The sequence below is a fragment of the Microplitis demolitor genome, chromosome 5 (assembly GCF_026212275.2).
Source record: "Microplitis demolitor isolate Queensland-Clemson2020A chromosome 5, iyMicDemo2.1a, whole genome shotgun sequence".
In the NCBI taxonomy this organism is placed as follows: domain Eukaryota; kingdom Metazoa; phylum Arthropoda; class Insecta; order Hymenoptera; family Braconidae; genus Microplitis; species Microplitis demolitor.
In genome coordinates, this window is record NC_068549.1 from 3629918 (window position 1) to 3652781 (window position 22864).

Consider the following 22864-nt stretch of genomic DNA (forward strand, 5'->3'; position numbering starts at 1 on the left):
CTTACTTTTCCGCAATCCTCTCATTAAGGGCATAACAATTCGTAGGATCTCTAAGTAATGGTCCAGGGTATTATGACACGTGAGGAATTTAATCGGATCTCTGTGACCCAGTTGCCTGCGTGCAGTGGTTCTCATTTATATTTAAACTATTTATTTTTATCTTTACCTGCTTTACTATTTTTTTTAATCACCTTTTTGTAAAGCCAACACTTACATGAGTAATTAAACACGTTTATTTTTTTTTTAACTTTTAAATTTTAATCTTGTTTTCAAAAATTTTTATTAAACGAAAAACTGAAATTTTATTAAATACAAAAATTTTTATTTATTTTTTATTTACATATTAATAAATTGGTAGTAAAAAAAATGCGTTTTAAATTCGAAAAGTAAAAAAAAAATTTTTATGACGAACTTGGAGAAAATGCCGGAAGTGTTAAGGAAAATGTCGATCTACATTAGACAGCTGTTACCGAAACGTTTGGTTGACAAATGCCGGAAGGTATTTCGATCCATGACAGAGAAAAGTACAGAAGAAAGAACAGAAAATAAAGAAAAATAAAGAGAAATGCAAGGGGAACAAAAAGACGGAAAAATAAAATAAGAAGAAAAAAAGTTGGACGAAATGTCCCCTGTCGTTGGCTCAGAATTCTGAATTTAGAAGTCTATATATATGTATGTATGTATGTATACATATGTGTATAAGAAGTTCTCATATATATGTTATGATATCAAAAATGCATTTCCAACGATTTCCTACATGGAATATAGAAGATGTTATATTAACGATAAAAACAATGATTTATGAGTATAATCGTCAAACGGAGATGACTTCAATTTATTAGAAATAAAAAAATGTCATTTAAGGGTGGAAAAAAAATTATTTTTATTACTTCTTCATTTTTCATTTATTATGACACTGGCTGAATATATATTATCAAATTTATTAAATGATATAATTTATTTTATCATAAAATCTTAAATCTAGTTATGATAATTTTATTTTTTTATTTTGATGATTATTCAATTTTTTGTGTAATTAATATCATTATTATTATAAAAATTTAAATTTACTAAACAGACATGGTTGCAATATTTACTGAGTAAAATTGTAAAATTTTTAGTTAATTTACACATTAGAAGAGACTGAGGCTCGATGAGAAATTCGATATGTGGAGAAATAATTATCGTTTGAAATATTATGGTGTCATAGTAAAGCCGGATCATGTTGACTACCCGACGGAAGTTGAAGTACACATGGAAAAATTACTGTGGCCATAGTAAATTTGACAAGGATCACATATCTAATTACTAGAAATCATGGTATATTTTATTATGGTCATAGTAATTTTTCCATGTGTTTATTTCAACTTCTATCAGGTGGCCAGGCCAACACAGTCCATGTTTAATATGACACCATAGGATTTCAAACAAGTGTGCAATTAAAAGATTGAGATCTGAAATTTTGAAGCATACTCAAAATTATTTTCCGAGTTAACAGAAAAAGAAAAAAAAATTTCGAGGTATAAACCGATTTGTCTGAAAATTTGAAATTTTTTGGCCATTGAAAAATTTTAAGCCCCAAAATATCATTAAATCTTTGTACAGAAAAAAATGCTAAATCCCGAAATGAAATTTTGAATTTCTGTTTCACTTATTCTTTGTAACTTTTTATCGCGCCCTTGGCTTATAATAAATTGACAAAAATTTTAACGTTCTTGATAGTCATAAGACTCTAAAGTAGAGTGTGTAATATAATCTAACGCTTGTTTGAAAAGGGTTAACTCAATTTATCGCATACTTGAAATTGAATCATGTGAATTTTCATCTTAATATATAAAGTAAAAAGCTTAAATTTAAAATTCAATTTATTTTTTTTATTTGAATACCAAGCAAGTCGATCTATAACTAAATCACTATTTTTTATTATAATAGTATACTTTTTATATCAATCCATCTTACAATATGATCTGTAGATTCTGTAGATACGATTTAAAGTGAGTGTCTCAGCGAAAAATTTCCAGTTAAGTACTCCTATAAAACTTCGCTGTATGCAATTATTTTATAGATAAAAAATTTATAGCTTTTCTATAAAATTATCAAACTTTGAAATTTTTTAAAATTTCAACGAATTTTTGTATCAAAAAATAGAATATTTAGCCAGTAATCAAAATTTGAAATTAAAAAATAAAGTTCAAGTCAAATTAAAATATTAGATAAAGAAAAAAAAAATTTGAACACATGGGACTGATTATGTAGATATCTAATAATTGTACGAAGCGTAATTTTAAGTACTCGAGGGGGTGTTAAAACCAAAGTCAGAGAATATAACTTTAGAGTCTCCTTTGGCGTTGATCGACGTCAGACGTTGTCGAGTAGAATGGCTGGCTATTATCTTGCTTGAGATTGAGCGAGCGAGACACCGTTTCGTGTGAGTAGAGGGTAGAAGTAGAGGAGGTTAAGGGTGTACACCCGGTGGTGGAAAGTAGACAGAGTACGGGTAAAGGAGCCGAGAAGGTGTAAGTGTAGAGTAGTCTCTAGACTGTTTGAGTATAGATGTGCACCGAAGAGTAGAGATATAGAGTCATATGTATATAGGGACACAGTATAAAGGGGCAAAAGCGAGCGGGCGGTGGCCCTTGTATTGATTCACTATCCCCTCTACCAAAAGCTACCCTCTGCAGGAGTGGTAAGTCACCCTCTTCATCCCTTTTCACTGGCGTAGAATCTAATGTTTCTTACCATTAAACTCTCTTCTTACTCCTTCTTACATTTTTTTTTGTCATATTCTTTCATACATTTTAAGTTCACGTAAAATAAAAAAATTTATAAATATTTAATACGAAAAATTAAAATATTATTTTTATAACTTTTTTCTACTCTAGTTTCAAAGTTGTTTATAATTTTTAAATTGAATCCAACTTTTTTTTTAAAATAAAAAATATAATTAATGAAATATTTGTATGATTTTTATTTCAGTATTTTATTAATGAATTTTGATTAAAATTTAAAATGAGTTTGTGTGGAATTTTCAATAAGAGTCATAGCTCAAATTCAAATATATCAAGAGATATAATGAAATTGCTAGAGGCCTTTGAAAATCTAATTGTCTTTGAAATTCTGTTATTTCAATAAATCTAATGCTGATTAAATTTTATGAGTTGTTATCATTGTTCATAATAGTTTGATTGTATTTCAAATACATAACCCAGTTTAATAATTAATTGCAAATTAGATTAAGTTAATAACTATAATAAATCAAATAAATTAGAAACAATATTTTATGTTTTTTTTTGGCTGTTTGGAAATGATTCAAAATTGTGGACAGTTTAATCTTCATAACTTTAACTTTTCAAAGAACATTATTATTGATTTGTATACATATATATAGATATAGATATCTCAATTTGTTAGGTATCATAAATTTTAAGATTACTCTTTCGGAAAGTATTTCATTTTTATCCTTTTAATATATCTATGCATATATATATATATTTATACTATATATTATCATGATTTTTCACTCAAAATTTATTACTAATGATCATATTTTTTTTTAAATTTCCCAAGTAAAAAAAAATGGTTGAAAAAGCGTTGGCTTTGCTACGCTTCAAAATTTGACACGACGAACTTTTCCAAAAATTTGTAAACTTCTGAAAATACAAAGAAAAAAATCAATTAATACTAAAAATGATTTTTTTTGGGTCTTCTGTAAATTTTTGACACTTTTCAAAATTCAAAATTTTATCATTTTTACGCGGGAAAAATACGTTTAGAAAAAGCAGATTTTGAATTATTTCTGGACATTTCTTTTTTTTTTAGTTTTCATAGTATGGTCAATTATAGATATTCCCTTTAAATTTTCAAAAATTATGAAAACTCAAAAAAATTTTGTCGTGTCAGTTTTAGAAATTTCGAATATTCGACTTTTTTACAGGGGATATTATTATAAATTTCTAAATATTTATTTTTTATGGAAATAAATTAATAAAAATGTACTGGGGTGTAAAAAAATAAACTTTATAATAAACAGAGAAACAAATAAAGTTATAAAAATAAATATCAGTTTTAGTATTTAAACAGTGACTATAGATCATAAATATTTAAGATTCTCTGACGGTGTAAAATGAGTCTTTTACTATTAAATTGACCCGCATATTTAACATCCCTCAACAATTCTATTCAAGTCAATGTACCCCAATTGACATAGCCTGAGGTCAATATAGCATAGTTTATAGTAGGTAGTCGATTCGTTTGCTTGACAATATCTAGATTGAATGTTCAAGTGCCCACAAGACATTTCTCAAATAAGACAATCTACCGCAATACTCGTATATATTCATATTATTAATTGAAACCTATTCAAATTTTTTTTTTTTTTTTTTTCAATAAAAAAAAAAATCTTAAATAATTAAATACGGGAAATATACAGAAATATATAAGTGATAATTCATTTATTTCGACTTACAAATAATTTTGCTGTAGCTTTAAAATTGCGGTTCGTTTTTCATTGTTTGTCTGACTCAGTAGATTTAATAATGAAAAGTATCTCAATTATTTGGTGAGTTATGTGGACTTTAAAACTGAAAAATGCTTTATCAAGGTTTCAATTAAGGTTTGCGGCTAGAGTTATGCGTTTTTTAAATTTTAAATTCTTTGTGGTTAAATAAAATTCAGATTCCACAATTCAAATTTTTTCAATTAGTGATGAAAGTTTAAATAAGGAAATAAGTTAAAATAAGTAAATAAGTGGGATCCACTTTAAAAAATCTTTTAAAGATACAACATATATATTATACACCTCAAATATGTGTTAGGGATGTACTCTATACTTAGTTGAAAATTTTCTGGCATGATCTACATTTTAAATGAAACATTTCATTGTAAGCAAACCTGATACTGATTCAGATTAATTAAATGGATTTCCCGGTTTTCAATAAGTGCACACGGTTATGTATGTACACACTATCAAATACGTAAAATGTAGAGCAGATTTTTTTTTTCCAACTTTACATGGTCACATGATGATTTGCAGTGAATGAACACGATCAGTAAATAAACATTCAAATTTTAATCACAATTACATAGAGAAAGTACTCCATTGCTATTTGATTGACTACTTTAGATCAATTCTTATTTTGTTGAACCCTGGTATTTTAAAAAATTCAAAAATACAATCGTTCATTCACTGACTTAATCCTAGAACATGGACCCTATTAAAACTAATTACAAAAATCCTACTTGTATTATCATAGTAAGATCAATAAAAATTTTGAAAATTTATTGGTTGAATTTGCACACCTTGGTGTAAAAATAATTATCAATACTCCTGAAATTAAATTGGAAATTTACATACTACAGTAAATAATTACAACATGTAATTATATTTTTGAATACGAGATCCTGATTTACATGCCTGGTTATTTTATAATAATTCTCTGATATTGATGTGGAGAAATGGGATTTATTGATCGATGTTCTATTCGAATTTCTGTATTATGAAAACGCGATTAACGAGATAATTCGTGATGCATGGGCGCAATACTTTTAGCGTTGGCATTGAATTATCCTAGATATTATATAAAAAAATCCAATTAAAAATGAATTCAAATCTTTTGGATTTAGTTTGTAAATAAAATTCCAAGGTGTGCGCTTCTGCTTTTAAGATTTATTTTGATATCACTATCAAGTGTAAGCGAGACCAGATGTCAGTCGTACTAAAATTTTTATAGCCATGTTCTGTAATTCATAAATAAGTTGGCTAGTGATAAAATAGATATTTTGCGAATTAAAATTTTTTATTTTTATCCCAACCGAGGTGTGTCTTTATATTCTTCCCAAACAATTCTTATTTATACATAAGCAATAAAACTAAACTTACTAAAGACTTCTTGAACAAACATTTAATTAAACTGACGTCTTGTCTTCAATAAATTTGCAGTCAATGTTCTATAATAATGATCATAAAAAATTCATATTTACAAATATTAAACTTATTGTGAAAATATTTCAAATATTTCTTTACAAAAATAAATACTATATTTTTTACGGCCACAATAATAATTTTATAGTTGAAAGTAAAATTAATTGAGGTTATAAAATTATTTAATGTATATGCACTTGTAAAATAATGCTAATAATAATAATGGATAATATAAAAAAAAAGCATTGACGTAGAAGAGCTAGATCTAAGCTTTATTAAGGCCAAGTGTTACTTTTTTACCCTCGACTCTTGAGTTGTTTCAGCCCTTAAAAATACTTGAGAATATATATAAGAAGGGTTGTAAAAACCAACATAAAAAAATCGTCGAATTCACAATAGTTATAGTTGAGAAAAAAATAACTCGAGAGTATAGGTATAAAAATTTATGATCTCTTGTTTAATAGTATAAAAAAAAACATTTTGGCTTCATTGTACACATATCAAATATGTATATGAATGAGTATTATAAAAAGTATATAAAAAACTATATATACATATATATTTGTATACCATTCAAATTTGCTTTCGTACACTTATTAGACGTAATGACCTCTTCATAAAATTAGAATTTTTCATAATTTATGTGTACATATTTATATATACTGAAAAAAAATTTTGGTTATCGTAACCGTGTAAACTATTGGTCGTAGTGAATAATTCTAACAATACGTATCGTTAAATTAGCAATACTAGATTACTGAATTAATCATATTCAATATTAAATGACTGTATTGTTAATCTAATCATACTATTTAGTTATGTTTCTCATACTTTATATTGCTGTTTTAACGATTCAAATAGATTGCTATTGTAAAGATTCAAATGGTTAATGTAGCAATTCGAATTGTAAATATATCTACATATTGTTAATGTAGCAATACGTATTGCCGGAGCAATCTATATATTCGATTAAACAAAACATTGTATAGGTAATCACTAATTAGCAATCTAAGCTTTACGCAAATAAAGTATTGCTATAGTTGAATTAGCGAGACTGTGTTTCGGATATGTTCGGTTTTTACCCCCACCATCAAGGTGCATGTTATAGATATTAAATTTAGGTGGGGGTAAAAACCGAAAATATACGAAGCGTAGTCTCTCTAATCTTACTATATATGAACAATCTACGACTGTTTTAACTTTAGATGGTTAAAATTGTGTTTATATTACTTGATATATTTTTATGTATGCATTTTGTTAAATTTATAACGGCTTAAATTTAGAGCACGCACATACACTATTACAATATTCAAATTATAATTGACTGAAATATTTAACACTGGTTTAATAATCAACTCTACATTTATAACGTCTTAGTAACTCCTTTTGTTCGTTAGGAAACTTGGAAGACAATTTATCAAAGATGCTTTTAAGCTATATATATATATATATATACATAAGGGATAAAGTACTAAGTCACAGAGTTTTAAAAGCAAATTTTATAATAATTTTATGCATAAAACCTTTACTATATTTACATAAACAAAAGAATACATTTTAAATATTTATTGCGTTAATGTTCTTTTTCTTATTATGAATAATAAAAAACAAAATTATTCCTTTATTTTATTTAAAAACTTGACACATTTTATATCATAAAATATATTTACAAATTAATGACACTGGAAAATATGAATAGACATAATCTATTTCCATACTATATTTAAAATTTTTTTTAATAAACATGACATCTATTTCTGTTTTAAAACAACCCGGAGATCAAAATGTTGAATTTTATTTTCCGAGTGAATGTCATTTTTTAATTGCAAGTGAAAATGACATCAAGTGATTTTTAAAGAGCATTTTACTATATTTTATGTTACTGAGAACTAATTTAGTATTACTAGCATTAATATAGATGTAAAGAGGATTTTATCGTAATACTTGACAGTTAAATTTTACGGAACAAGTAAATTATTCAAACGCAAAATGTTAACGTTTGGAACCAGAAATTAACATACGCGATGTCATAATTTTTAATATTTTAGTAAAATTTCAACTGCAGTAAGTTATTTTTTAGCGTATGGTAATAGTATATTATTCATCTAGTACAAATGAGTATGAGACTAGGTGAGAAGGTTGACATTTGAATCGCAGACAAGTATACCAACCCATTCACTTCTTATACTCACTTACTGGTTGTGTTCAATACAATAGTTTTTTGCAAAAAAATGGATCATAACATACCTACAGCTAAATGTTACGTTTTAAAATTAAAATTGTTGAGATTGCTGATTGACTTTGACAGTTTGATGAAAAGTTTAATCAGATAGTGAGTCAGTGACTGACAGTTGATCTATTTTATGCACAGCTTGTATCTTTGCATACGACATAAAATATATTTTACGGCATGCGATATCACTATTCGAGTGATTAGATATATTTTACCATTTATACGAAACATTATTTTGAGGTGCCATCTAGAGGCATTTTGCACAATATTCTTTAAGAGGATTTGCTACATTTTCTGTGCTTCGCACATGGATAATAGAACGTTCTTTTTGCACTTCCATGGATTAAAAAAATTTCAAATAATTTCATACATCAAATGAAATATTTTATTAAATCATGAGAATGAGGAAAAATTTTCAGGGTGAACACGAATTAGATCCGGAGTGAACACTAGAACTCAAAGTTCCCAATTTTCGAGATTTCTTTTAAATATGTGTTATAAAAAATAGTTTTTGCATAAAAAAAAATTTAGTCTGACACATTTTAAAATTTATTGAAATAGAAAAATAAATTTTCTTTCTCCTATAAATAAAATTTTTTTCAACAATAGTTTCATGTATTCGGTAATACTAATAAAATCAGATCGTATTATAATATTTAAAATTTAAAGACATGATTAAATACCAAACCGAGTTATGTCTCAGCACATTTTCAGTGTAAAAAATATCTAAATTAAAATCAAATATTACATAATCTTAAGTAAACAAAACTTTTGTATGCACACATTAATTTCAAGTTTTTAAATTATTCAGCTCTAAAACATCATTTAAAAATAATTTATAAAAATCATTAACAAGCCATGCAGTTATATAATTTACAGTCCAAATATGCTTTACCCAAAATCTATTTTAAATGTACACCAGCGAAAAGGGAAGTAGTGAATCGGATAGTGATTCTTGATTCAAATCAATTACGATTGACTGATTCTATTCAAATGAGAGGATTTCATGTGCTAAACTGTTAGATAGTACTTTAGTTCAATTAATTCAGCAAATAAAATCAAATATCTATTAAAATTTATTCTACTGTACATTTTTTTATAATTTCATCGCATATTAATTTCACCCCCAAGGAAAAATACATATTTGCTGTCCAAATAATTATTATATTTGTTTTTACTGTATTTAAACACTGAATTAACTATTTTCGGAAGCAGTCGAATTTCGCACAAGAATGGATAGGAAATACAAGCGAGTTTCGGTTGAAAAAACAAAAAGGAAAATTTTTTTCGCAAGTCAACGAAAAGAAGAAGCTGTAAACAATAGAAATAATATTTTTAAATTGCTAATTTTCCTTGTCCTTTTTGTGAGATTGATTGGCATGGAAATAAAAATAAATAGGTTGCGCCCGGATTTCCGACGCCCCTGCAGGAGCTCCTGGACGAATGAAATAAACAGAGTAGGGGTTGGAAAATTCAGCAAATGTGCTGCTGTCTCGCGGTTACAGTGCGTACTAGTCTCGTATAGTTACCCCTTGGCCTAAAACCGCGTAACATCTTGTAAGATATTTATGTCATTTTTTTTAGTTCTTATTATCCTAAATCATCAAAATAATCAACACACTAATCGCTAATTAAATTTTCCCCATATCAGTAAATATTATTTGTTAATTTATGTTACCTGACAACGAATTTATCCTGTTCAACATCTAAAGAACAGAATCCCAGATGTGTTGACAGAGGTAAGAGACCTCTAAATTAAATGTAAAATTATATCATTGATTGAGTTCATATTTTTATACATTTTATTGTTTATTTTTATTTTTATTTTATTCAATCTACTCGCTACTTATTTTTATTGTTGTCATTTAATTCGATTTGATGCATTGCAAAAATATTTTTAACAAAAAGCTCTCGAGAAAATTCGTAAAATTTTTGTTAATTTAAATCGGATAATTTATTTTATATTTATATTAATAGGTCAATATTTACGCAAGCGCATTTTGAAAAATTGTGGATTGCTAATTTTTAATCACATACCGTTTTACGAGTGTCATAGTCAAATATCAATATTTTCGTGCAATAAAATATAAATAATAAGTGGCATACATTTTTTTTCAGCAAATAAATTTTCAATATTCGAAATTAGTATTTTTTTCTGACGGTATTTATCTATAGAACTTTTTTTTAGTACATAAGTTTTTTTTTACAAAAAGTGTTACTTTTAGTTTACAATAGACAATTATTCGCCTTAAATCACTAGGGTAATCTCCAGTAAATGAACTATTTAATTTTTACCGAAATCATTTAGATTTCGATCATAGTTACGAAAAGAAAATACTTCATTGCTTTTGATAGACATTTTTTTGCATTCTTCAATAGTAAAATTTTGAAAAATACGACGTTTGTTTACCAGCGCGTTTATTTTTTACGAAAATAAAGTGATTTTCCTTTGAAATAATATTACAATAATTATAAAATTTCATGATAAATGTTATCGTTTTATATTTCGGCTGTTTTATTATTGTTTCAATTTTAAAAAATTAACATAACAAGTGTATAAATATGGTTGCGTGAGTTGTATTTGTTATAAGCTTGTACAACATTAAATGAAAAAAAAAAAAAAAAAAAAAAAAAAAAAAAAAAAAAAAAAAAAAAAAACTGTCAAAAAATAACTTTATTTCGGTTTTTCATGCACAGAAAATATATTGCGTAGTTGAGTTGAATTTAAAACGATTCGTGTTAAATGGCCAACATTCTATTGTGTTAACACGTACAATATTATTTTAAAATTTTAAATTTATTTACTTTTTAACACTAAAAATATCATAGACAAAAATAGTTAAATTTTCGGTTACTTTTAAATTAACATGAAATTTATGTAATTTGCAACACAATCTTTCCTGTGTACGAATTTATATTAGTTAATATGATAATAGGAAGTATAATGATCCCTATTTACAATATTCTTTCCATTAATTCTTAAACAGGAAATTTAGTACATTATTAAATTATACAATTTTCTGAAGATTGCGTTTTAGTGAATTTAATGCGCAGCAATGATTTATTAATATTATTTTTTAGAATTTATGATCAGTTCAACGATAATTTTTTTGAAAATTGTTTCGTGAATTAGTATGCGTCTTGCAGAACATTTTTTATCATATGTTACTTGAGGCCATTAGCATAGAGTTTATGTTCACATAATCTATTAACACCTACCATTAACCTAATTGCGCAATTTTAAATTTCTAGATGATCATCAAGATTATATAAGTTTAATTTAATATTTAAGACCTTCGCATACTATAACAAAGTAATTAAAAGTATTAAATTTTTTTCAAATTAAGTTTGAAGAAAATTTCTACAGTATCATCAAAGCGATGGATAGTCTCTTAAATTTGAAATAGTGAAAATAGTGATTTTTCACTGTTTACTAGTGAAAAGTATGTCACTAATTCAAATAATAGTAGCAAAAGTTATCATTCAATACAAAAGTTATGGAAGTATGTCTAAATGTTTGAAAATAGACTCAATAGTATCATATTTCATTTATTTCATATAATAGATAATTGTCAAAAAAAATTCGGACAATCAAAATTAATTCTAAGTAATGTAAAATAATTAAAATCTGCGAAGATGAGAAAAATGACCTACTTAGTCACTGTCACAGAAAATTTATCGTCTTATAATCCCATGATATTAAAATTGAATTCGAAATATTGTCTTTTTGATATGATGCTGAAATTACCCGACGCCTAATAATTTTTTGATTGTTTTTAAAACAATAAATTATAAAAAAAAAAGTACAGTAGACTCTGGTTATAAGTTACATCGGACGCTCTACTCACTCTCACGTCAATTTCATTTTTTCCTGTAAGTAAGAGTATAGACAAAAATATAACTTATAACCAGAGTCTACTGTATTTAAAAAAATTCCATTTGTGGTTTTTTTAATTTTCTACATGTGCATATTTTTATTTTGTATTTTTTTTAAAAAGATTTATTGAAAAAAAAATCCGGAAATTGCCAATTGTCTGCTAACTTCAGAATCATCTTTTTGATAAATTAAAAAAAAATGTATATGCATATGAATAAATGTAAAGTTTGAATAAAAATTAAATGACAATGAAATGAGTGTAAACGTAAGGTTTATAGGTAATTCATGTTATTTTTTATGACACGGGTGTAAAAATGTCAATTTGTCAGGGTACAAGGGATATTGGCACGCCGAGTTAAAACACAATGCCAAGCTCATATACCTTAGATATATATATATATATATTAGAAAACATCCTAGAAAGTGTATATTGCACAGCGTAATTCCCTAGTATATGTGACATAGAAAACAAAGCAATATGGATAAGAGCACTCTTGGCAACTTCGCTAGTCAAGCAATAAAAAAATTCAAATCTCATATATTTTTGACCTAAAAATTTATTTTTAATATTTATGTTATTGTTCAAATTTCATTACTATTAATCCTCATGTTATTACTTTGTCTTAAAACATTTTATACAAACTTCAAAGCTCTATAAAATATATTTTTCATTTTAAAATTAAATTTTTATTGTCAAACCTTTTTTATTTTTAAATAACAACTTAAATTTTTCCTTCTGTTTATTATTGAAAAAATCATAAACATTAAGGATTAAGATATAACAAATTTTTTTCTTTTTTAATCTACAGCAAGACACAAGTGGAAAAGAACGATCGATAGCAGGAAGTACAACATACAATTCATCCCCTGACGATCTTTACCTCGACGACCAGGACAACTTGGAAGGTTCTGGTCGCGGTGGTGGTGAAGTACGAGACGATTTAGAGGCTTCAGGAAGTGGATTAGGTCCGGACGACGAGGACGGTGATGGTGAAGCACGTACGTATTGTCATCAATTTCTTTTTAATCTCCTTCTTAATCTAATCTTATATTTATACTCCAATTACCAATTAAAGAAACATCTACAAATACATTTGATCTTATGATCGAGTAGAGCAGTAAATATTTAACCGCTTAGTTTTACAGAATTGGGAAAAAAACAAAAAAAAAACCGAAAGAAATAAATAAAACTAATGTATGATTAATAAACAAGCAATAAATATATATGTGAAAAAAAAAATAAGTAAAATTGATAAAAATAAATATATATATTTTTTTTTTATTTCATGAAATCAAAATAAATAAATCACACTATGTCAGCATTCAATATTTCATATCAATATCTATCTCTCTATCTTTTATGTCCTATAGGCCTGTATACTAACGCACAGTTATCGGAAATTCATTTTGTTGTTTTGTTTTCACATAAAAAAATAAATCTCTCTCTCTATATATATATATATATATAGGTGAAACAAGTTAATATATAGATAGACACTTTGTAAAATCCAATGACGATCAAATATAGGTTTTGATGGACATATTTTCTGGGATATATGTATTTATTATTTGACTACTTGATATATTTGTATGTGGGAATATTTGTGTACATTTACGACCATATAATTGTTTCAAAATTTAATTAACGAAAAATAAATTATCATTCAGTAATGAGCTGTACAATATTTAGGTATTTGTTATCATTTTTGCACACTGTGTTCGCAGTATTTGCCCGAAATTTTGTACCGTAGACGATTGATTACTGAGCCGGAGGCGAGGTCTACACAACAAACGTGTTTTACGGAATTTTACTAGATATATATATTAATTTTTGTAAAAAACACTTCAAATTAAATTCCTACAGGCAGCAGACAATAAAAAATACTTATAAATATATGAGGATACATTTTTCGCAAAATGACTTAATACTATGGTATTTTTTGTACGCTAGCTATAACTCATGTATCTAAGTAGTATATTGTGTGACAAGGGATGAAACAATACGATTTTAGACCAGAATGGATCGTGTTTCATTCGAGTTACACACTAGATTTTTCATGATTACCTGCAATGCTATTTATTATCTACTCTAATTTTTATAAAACTTAATCTCAAAGTCAGTCATTTGCAAATAAAATTAATGGTCTGAAATTACTATTGAACAAATGACATCAGAGTTTAAATTGCGAATGCCTTCAGTCAGCAGACAGAATCATTATTCGTTTGTTCCCCAGGGACGAAACAAGTTTGTTTCTACCCGCTGACTGAAGGCATTCACAATTTACGCATTTTCTGATATTCATTCACGGCATTCACCTGAAATTAGTTTGTTTTGACTGGCTATAGAGACACTGAAACTTCAAATTTCGATGCTGACATCAGAAATAGTATATTTCACCATATTTGCACCGAAAATTTAAATTCTTGCCCTGTTTAAAAAGAAGAAAGTCGTTCTTTTCTTTTATGAGTAAATGATTAAATTAGCGCATGCGTAATTCTTTCCAAAACAGGAGCAAAAGTTTAAACTTTCAGGCACAAATCTGATGAAAGATCGTATACACACCACAAAGGAAAGTAGGAAATCCCAATCCGTGTTTGCTACCCTCGCTTTCAGCTCGGGTACGTAATTATACACATGGGTCAGACTATCCTACTTTCCTTTCTTGGTATGTAATACACTATTTTACACAGCTATGGACGTCACAATTCTAAAGATTAGATATCTTTGTTACCCGCTGTGTCACATATTATATTTTTAGCTGTTGTAACCTCTCAAACCCTACTTAATCAACTTTTTTTCCTTTTTGGCATGGTCCCTCTTGGGCCATGTGCCAAAAATAAAAGTATAATTACAAATATGAAATATTACATACTAATAATCTACTTTGTTTTCAGGCGTATTATTCCCAGACCATGACAATAGTAATAAGTTAGATAACACACAAAAATCAGATAAATCAGATCCTACGAAATACTTCGAAGACATACAGAGTCCTAAGCAAATTCCTGAGGTACCTAATTATTTAAATGAATTACCATAAATTACTCAGCTTGTTTACTGAATGTAATGAGAATAATTAAAATTTCAGAAGGATCTCGCACCGCCGAAACCCAAAGAAAGTAATAATAATAATAATAACGACGTGGACGTTGTTGAACCAGTTGGCGGTGAAGAAGATTCCGATCAAGACGAAGATACCGAAGACACACACGAAGTGTTAATAATGAATCCTAAACACGAAGACCGTACTAGTTCATTCTTTGCGCAGCCAAATGTGCTTGCCGGTAATTATTGCGCAACACTAATTTAAATTTCATTGTCTCGGAATAATTTACATTTTAGCCTTCAGCTGTAACCTGAATATGTCTAAATTATAAATTAATTATAACTTATTATTGTTTTTTTTCTTTTTCAGCTGTTATTGGTGGCGCAGTATTCGGCTTAGTGTGCGCAATACTAGTTGTTATGTTCATTGTATACAGAATGCGTAAAAAAGACGAGGGTTCATATGCACTAGACGAACCAAGAAGATCACCAGCAGCCGCGGCGTATCCTAAAGCTGGTGCGCCTCATCACAATCGTGAATTTTACGCTTGAAATCCTCGTGCCAAGCTCTACTTGAACAATGATTACCGTTTGACCGAGTGAGACGATACGATTTAATTAGAAAATAAATAAATAAAAATAAAAAAAAAAATTTTAAAAGCGTAAAGAAAAACCAACAAAAAAAAACGTAAAAATAAACTAACAAGAGTCGAACAAATAATTAATTGCTGATGGAATTTTTAAACTATTGTTGATGTCACGCTTTGAATATTATTATTAATCTTCCATTAATTAATTTTGCGGATTTCATAACTGATTGTACTAAAAAAATTACTGATTATTAATTTATAATTATTGCCGATTAATTATTAATTAATATTAATTATACTATGATCGATACTTTCTTTTATTTATATAAAACACGATTGAAGTTTCATGTTTCCTCTTTGGTTGACGTCACATGATCGATATAGAAAAAAATTCCAAACGCATTTACGTAAAATCGTGAGAACAAGTTTAAGCTCATGCATGTGTGTAACGTGTGTGTGTATGTGCTAATTGTGTGCGTGTGTGTATAGTATTGAGAGATTATGAATAATCGTGAATCTCTGATTAATTATAATTTTTTTTTTTTTTTTTTTTTTTTTTTCTCGAGACTGAGAACTTGAAATTATTAAAAACAGAATCTTTTGTAAAAAGTTTCTGTGTAAATCATGAAATTTTTTTTTAATGACTATTTTTTTTGTACGTAATTATTGTAAACGGGCATAATTTTTTCTATGGAATAATTCGAATGACGTAATATAAATTAAATAATCTAATAAAATTATTTACATATTTATAATCATATTTATTTAATTCACCGAAAGTGAATATATACAAATTTTTTTTGTGTCAATTATTATAAAATTAGACTGTTTTAATTCATTAATTTTTTTTTATAAAATGGCAGATTAATAAAATTTTTATGTACAATTGTTTGTTTATAATTATATATTTTAATTAATTAATTATTAAAGCTTACTTACTTCAAAACTTTGTACTTTCAAATCCCTAAAATATTTCATTTATTGCGGAAGGTTTAAATTTCTAATCTAAGAAACAAAATAAAAACAATGCAGTTTTTATTAATTAGTCGCTTGTTTAAATTAATATAAAATGATTTAAGAGGTTAATTAAGTACATTAATAATTGCCTGCTTATTTAATTAATTAAAAGGCATAAATTATTTTTACCAGATTGTTTGTTCTCTGACTAACCTCAAAATTTTTTGAAACAATCTAAAGTTTCATACGTAATTTTCAGCTGACAATATTTTATAATCGAACTATTGATTAAAGTTTTGAACCAACTATTAATTGATATCTTCTGATATAAATAGAGATTACTTTCATAACCTCTGCTCACAAAAAAGTTTGTATTGCTGCAAGATGAACAATCAGAAAAATTAACCTAAAAAAATTAACCTGAAGAAACAAACATTGATTTCATTCTTGTAAGTTCTTTGCTTTGAAACAAAGATACTCGAAATTGATACTTTAAGAATAAAACAATAAATAAATTAATGTATGATAATAATTTATGTAAAAATTTATTAATCTGCCTGTAAAACAAACTTTTTTTTAAAATGATTGTTTATTTATTGAATAAATAATTAACTTAATAACTGAAAAATAAAATTATAAAAGGGATCACTGTAAAATTTTGTGATGCATTAATGAAGAAATGAAATATTTAAAAAAAAATTAAATTAAATATCTAATTAATACTAAAAAAAAGTAAATAATCACAATTGTGCCCCTTGTTAATAAAAGTAGCGCACACAAGTCTTGATTGACTGAAACATAAAATTTTTTGCCATATACTATTATATTTAAAAAAACAGTAGTAAGCGAAAATGTATGACATGAACGAAGTATGACAGGGAGCATGCCGATTAAATAAATTATAAATATAATGAATGAATAAATTAATTAATAAAAAATTATCTAAGCCGGAATTTGTAATTCCATAATTTATTATAATAATCCAGTGCATTATTTATTCACATTACAGTATATTGTATACATTATTTTTTTATTATGCATTAATTATTATTATTCATTTTTCTTTTGCTTACGAATAATTTTTGTGTTTATTTTTTTATTTTGTTTTTAATCGATTATTAATCATTCCTTAGTCATTATTTAATATATCGTCCAATTAACCGGCAACTAATTAATAAAATATTATTAAATGAACAAAAAAATTTTTTTCAATAAAATTAATTCACTAATAACTATATATAAATATATATAAATATAATTATAAATATTATATATTATTAATAAATATAAATAATGAATTAGTTAATAAAAAAAAAAGATGAATGATTAAATAAATAAATAATAATAATAAAATAAATAAAAGCAAACGCGTCCATCGTGGCATTTTACTTTTCTCAAACTTTGTATATCTAATTATTATTAATTATTACTATTATTATTATAATAATGATAATTATGTAGGATTTAATATATTTAATCAATCAAGTAAACAAATAATTAAACAGCTATTTGTAAATTCGAGAAAACTTTCTTACAATTGCAGATATATTATTATCAATAAATCGATATATTATTATCGATACATTTATAATATTTCAATAATATTATTGATTTTTATTAACACGAGAGTATTTCTTATTTTAATAATTTATTATTTTTAATTAGTTTTTAATCAACAAAATTTTATTTTTTAACCTCAAAAAATTAACAATTTATTAACTTTTGGTAATTTTAATTACAATTTCTCAAAAATATTAATTAATTGTCAAATTAATTTTTTTTCATTGAAATCCGTGAGTTCTATTCAATTTTATTCATAAGCCGAAGGCTAACGCCGCAATCAGCCGGAATTTGAAGGTTATCTTGATGAATTTCATATTTTTTTCATAAATTTCAATTTTTTTTTAATTTTTGACACAAATAATTTTCAAAGTTTTAATTGAACAGAAAAATTAAATTCAAAAAAATTTGAATTTTGAATAAATTGTCAATTTTCTGTTGAAGTTAACGAGTAAAACTCGAAAAAACTTATGTATTAAAATACTGATTTGAGTAAAAATAATAAAAATTATTAAAATAAGGACTACTTTAATACATACATATTGAAATATATGTATATACATATATAAATACACAACAGTATATAAAAGAGAGAATAAATTTGAAATATAAATAAATAAAATAGATTTACGACGGGATTATAAAAATGATTAAACAATAAATGAAAAGTTATTATATTAATAAAATGGTTGAAAATTAATGAAACGGTTAATATCATACTAAAACTGCCATACTAATTAAGATTATCCAGCATTCTGAGAGAATAAATAAATACAAGATTTATAAATTTTTAAATGTCGCCATAACATTGCATTTATTTTATATTTTTTAAAATTGTAATTCATTTTATTTATAACAACGTAATTACTTTTCAATAAATTGTATTTTAATTAAGTTAATTTCTTTGTAAACCATGACAAATTTACAACTTATGTTACTAATTTGAATTGTCGAATATGAATGACGAAAATTGATTGGACAGTTAATTAAAAAAATTTAATTAACTTAGTAAATAAATCAATTATTTGTTTTTTATTTATTAAAGTATCAATGAATCATGTAGTGAATTTTTAAGATTGAATATCAATTTTTTATATTTAATACCAAAATTTTTAAAACATAAATCAAATTTGTTAATTTTATGTACGGTCAATTATTTTAAAAAAAGGGAAGAGAATTGTAATTATTTAAAAATTCCATGATTAATTAGGTAGCAGTTGTGCTTTAAAAAAAATTGATAAATAATTAAATCTGCTGGTTATTTAAAAATGGCGCGCAGTATAAATAAAATTTAACTGGAACAAAAAAATACTGATTTAAAATATAAAATAAAAAACATTTGTCTACTTTTTGAAGAAATAAAAAAATAATTGTAATGAAATGATATTTTATAAGAGAAAATGTATTCATTAAATACTTATATTAATATTATTGAATTAATGAAAGAAAAAAAAATATTTGAAATAAAAATAAAAAAAAAAATGCGATGCCGTAAAAATAATTTGAGCTAAATATGATTAATGATTAACAATAAATTTATTAATCATATTGATTAATTTTTTTGATTAATTATCTAAGTACTGAATTATTCCGTATAAATTTATTTACATATATATGTATATATTTATCTCAATCGCACACCACTGATATTAAAAAAAAAAAAAATTATAAGCAAGTAAACAAATAAATACTTATATACATATATGTGTACTTATTAATATGAATACAGTGAAATTAATGAAGAAAAAAAAACAATTAATTTAATTATATATTTAAATAAAATTTTTTTCATTAATTTAATTATTAATCATTTGAAATTATCAACTATTAACTATTATTGTTATTAACGAAGCTATTGATTTATTGTAAGAGCATAACATAACTAATATCATTATAATTATAATTATATTTTATAAATTACTAATTAATTTTTGTTGTTGTTGAACTAACAATAATAAAAAGGATTAAAATCTAATTATATTTGTATAACAATGGATTAATAAAATAGTGAAAGCCGATAAGATGTTTTAGGGAATGGAAAATATAATTCATCTAAGATGAATTTTTTGTTAGTATGAATTCATATAGACTACGAAAACAATGCTTTTGCGTTCGTGGAACGCTTGTACGTTAAACATGTTATGATTATTGATTGATTGATTGATTAATTGATTAACAAAGGATTAAATGAAGGAGGGATAAAAAATAAATAATAATTGCACTATATTGAATTAGTATGAATAACAATTATTGTATGTGGTCGCTCCTTTTCTGTAAATAAACACTGTAATGTATAAAAAAAAATAACATCTGGTGTATTTTATTATTTCATTTATTGTTTTTATTATTTTTATAAACGTAGGCGTTATTGATCCTTTAGTACAGATTAATTATTAATAGTTTTTTTTAATGTTGTGTGTTAAATGACAGAGAGTAATGACTTTGAGTACTACTAGTTTTTTATAGATTTTTTTCTACGCAGCTGAACTTAATTTATGACAAATTTAAGGGTAAGGGAGAGTCAAGCTGCCTTTTCTACTATTTTTTATGGTATGGGAGAGCATTTTTAATGATTGTATGAAATTAATCAAAATTAATAGAAAAATTTGTGTTGGATATTTAGCGCACCAGAATACGCTCAGAAATTAATTATTTTGTGACCAAAAAAATTTTAACCTACAGTTAATTTGTTAAAGTTGGCAACTCTAAAAAAATATATCAATCCTATGACGTGAAATTAGACAAAGTTCAATCACATGGTCAGAAAATTAGTCAAACTAAAGTAAGTATTTCATTGAAATTATATTTATTTATTATTTCGAATCGATAAAAAATTATCGTTCTCTAAATTGGTAATTATAAATCTACTTTTTCATTTTTTAGACCATAAAAATTTACCTACACAGGTTACAATAATTTATATCGCCAACATAACCATGTTTTATTACGCCGGATTTAATGTGAATCCCAGTATTATTTCCAGTCACAATCAAAACCCCATAGTCGACAAATTTAGTGAAATAACAATCGATAGCATAACAGACATAACCATAGGATGGAACTATTTTTTGATATGGAAAAAAAATACAGTATTTCTATCAGAAAAATATATAACCAACGAAGCCACTCTGAAAGAATTGTCAGTACCAGGACAGACATCAACGAAATTTATCAGCGGAATCGCTGGAAAATTTTCAGTAACTTTGATATCGACAGATAAAAAAATATGGCGGTATAAATTGTACAGCAACGAATGGCAAAAAGTTGATAATTTTATTGCCAGTGATGAGTTTGTTGTTAAAATTGACGAAGCAAATCGCAGTATCGTGGCCTTGACAAATTTCGGTAGAATTTACAACATTCCAAATCTTGTCGAAATGCCTTCAAGTCTTGGAAAAAATTCTAGATGTACAGACATTGCTTGCGGATTTGAACATACGTTGATGTTAACAAACAATGGAGAAGTTTACTCAACAGGTGGCGGTAGTAGAGGGCAGTTAGGACACGACGATTTGGAAAATTCTGATGAGCCATCATTAATAGAAGCATTAACTGGTTTAACTGTCATTAAAATCGCAGCTGGAGGGTGGCACAATGCTGTCATTACTTCAGACAATGATTTGTACACTTGGGGATGGAATACAAATGGAGAACTTGGGTTAGTTAATTCAGAAAAAGTCGTCGCCGTGCCTACGATCGTTGACTTTTATGACGAAGATAATGAAAGAGTCATTGAAGATATTAAAGTCAGAGATGTACATTGCGGAAATAATTTTACCATTTGTGTGACAGATGATGGACAACTCTGGGGGTGTGGGTCCAATAAATATGGACAGTTGGGTCTTGCTCAATTTTCAGGGACTAGTAAAAGTAAATTTGTTAAGCTGAATGTTAATTTTCTTAGTAAGAATATTAATTACGTTAAATGTCGGGAATGGAGTACGATTATTAATGTTGGATAATTTATATTGCGATACATTTTTTTCTACAACTCAATTGCGAAGCAAATGTTCTGCTAACGCTGACTTGGTTCAAGCTGATTTATTTATATAAGAATTATATGTACACTTAAAATATGATCTAGAACAAAATTTGTTCCATTTGAAAGATAATTTATTAATGAATAAAACGAAGTCAATTCGAAATTTGAAAAAATTTATGATGTCCGTCAGTATGTAAGTATATATGTTGATAAATATAATAACAAAAAATATAACCGCCTAATACCCAGACTTGTTGAGTAGAAAGTTGATGTCAATTAGTTGCAACCAATTTGCTGACAAATTGTTGACAACTTTTAGCTTTTGTAACTGTTGACAACAAGTCGTCAAATTTCCCAGAAAATTGACTACAATCTGCTGCTGCAACATGTTGCCAACTTTCTGTTAACTTTGGGATGTCAACTTCTGCCACAAACTTTCTCAGCAAGTTGGCGACAAGTTGCTGCAGTAGGTTGTCTTTGCTTGCTGCCAGCTTGGATTCTTAAATATGAGAGCCCTTTTGAAAATCACTAAATCCTTTTGGTTTAATTATAATTAATAAAAACTTACAACTGGCAATTCATGAAAAAATTTAGCTGCCATTTTTTGCATTTAAGAGCGTTATCTATTAATCACTTTTTGAATGAGCAAGTTGTACACGTTTGGATTTTCGAACTTTTTTGATATGAATGATAATAAAC

General features: G+C 26.1%; 2 protein-coding genes across 2 annotated transcripts in view; both read left to right on the forward strand.

Annotated features, from left to right (window-relative positions):
* The window catches only part of LOC103574355 (syndecan), a 49854-nt gene extending 29364 nt beyond the window's left edge, over nucleotides 1-20490 (forward strand). The window contains exons 2-5 of the mRNA XM_008553788.2: nucleotides 12840-13029; nucleotides 14926-15041; nucleotides 15120-15315; nucleotides 15447-20490. Coding sequence (XP_008552010.1) covers nucleotides 12840-13029; nucleotides 14926-15041; nucleotides 15120-15315; nucleotides 15447-15628 — 684 coding nt within the window. The 3' untranslated portion in view covers nucleotides 15629-20490. The remainder of the gene's footprint in view (nucleotides 1-12839; nucleotides 13030-14925; nucleotides 15042-15119; nucleotides 15316-15446) is intronic.
* Nucleotides 20491-20895: 405 nt separating this feature from the next.
* On the forward strand, nucleotides 20896-22847 carry LOC103574354 (RCC1 domain-containing protein 1). The gene is made up of 2 exons (XM_008553787.2): nucleotides 20896-20965; nucleotides 21067-22847. Exon 2 carries the CDS (start codon nucleotides 21120-21122, stop codon nucleotides 22143-22145), a length of 1026 nt encoding a protein of 341 aa, XP_008552009.1. The 5' UTR covers nucleotides 20896-20965; nucleotides 21067-21119; the 3' UTR covers nucleotides 22146-22847.
* The last annotated feature ends 17 nt before the right edge of the window (nucleotides 22848-22864 follow it).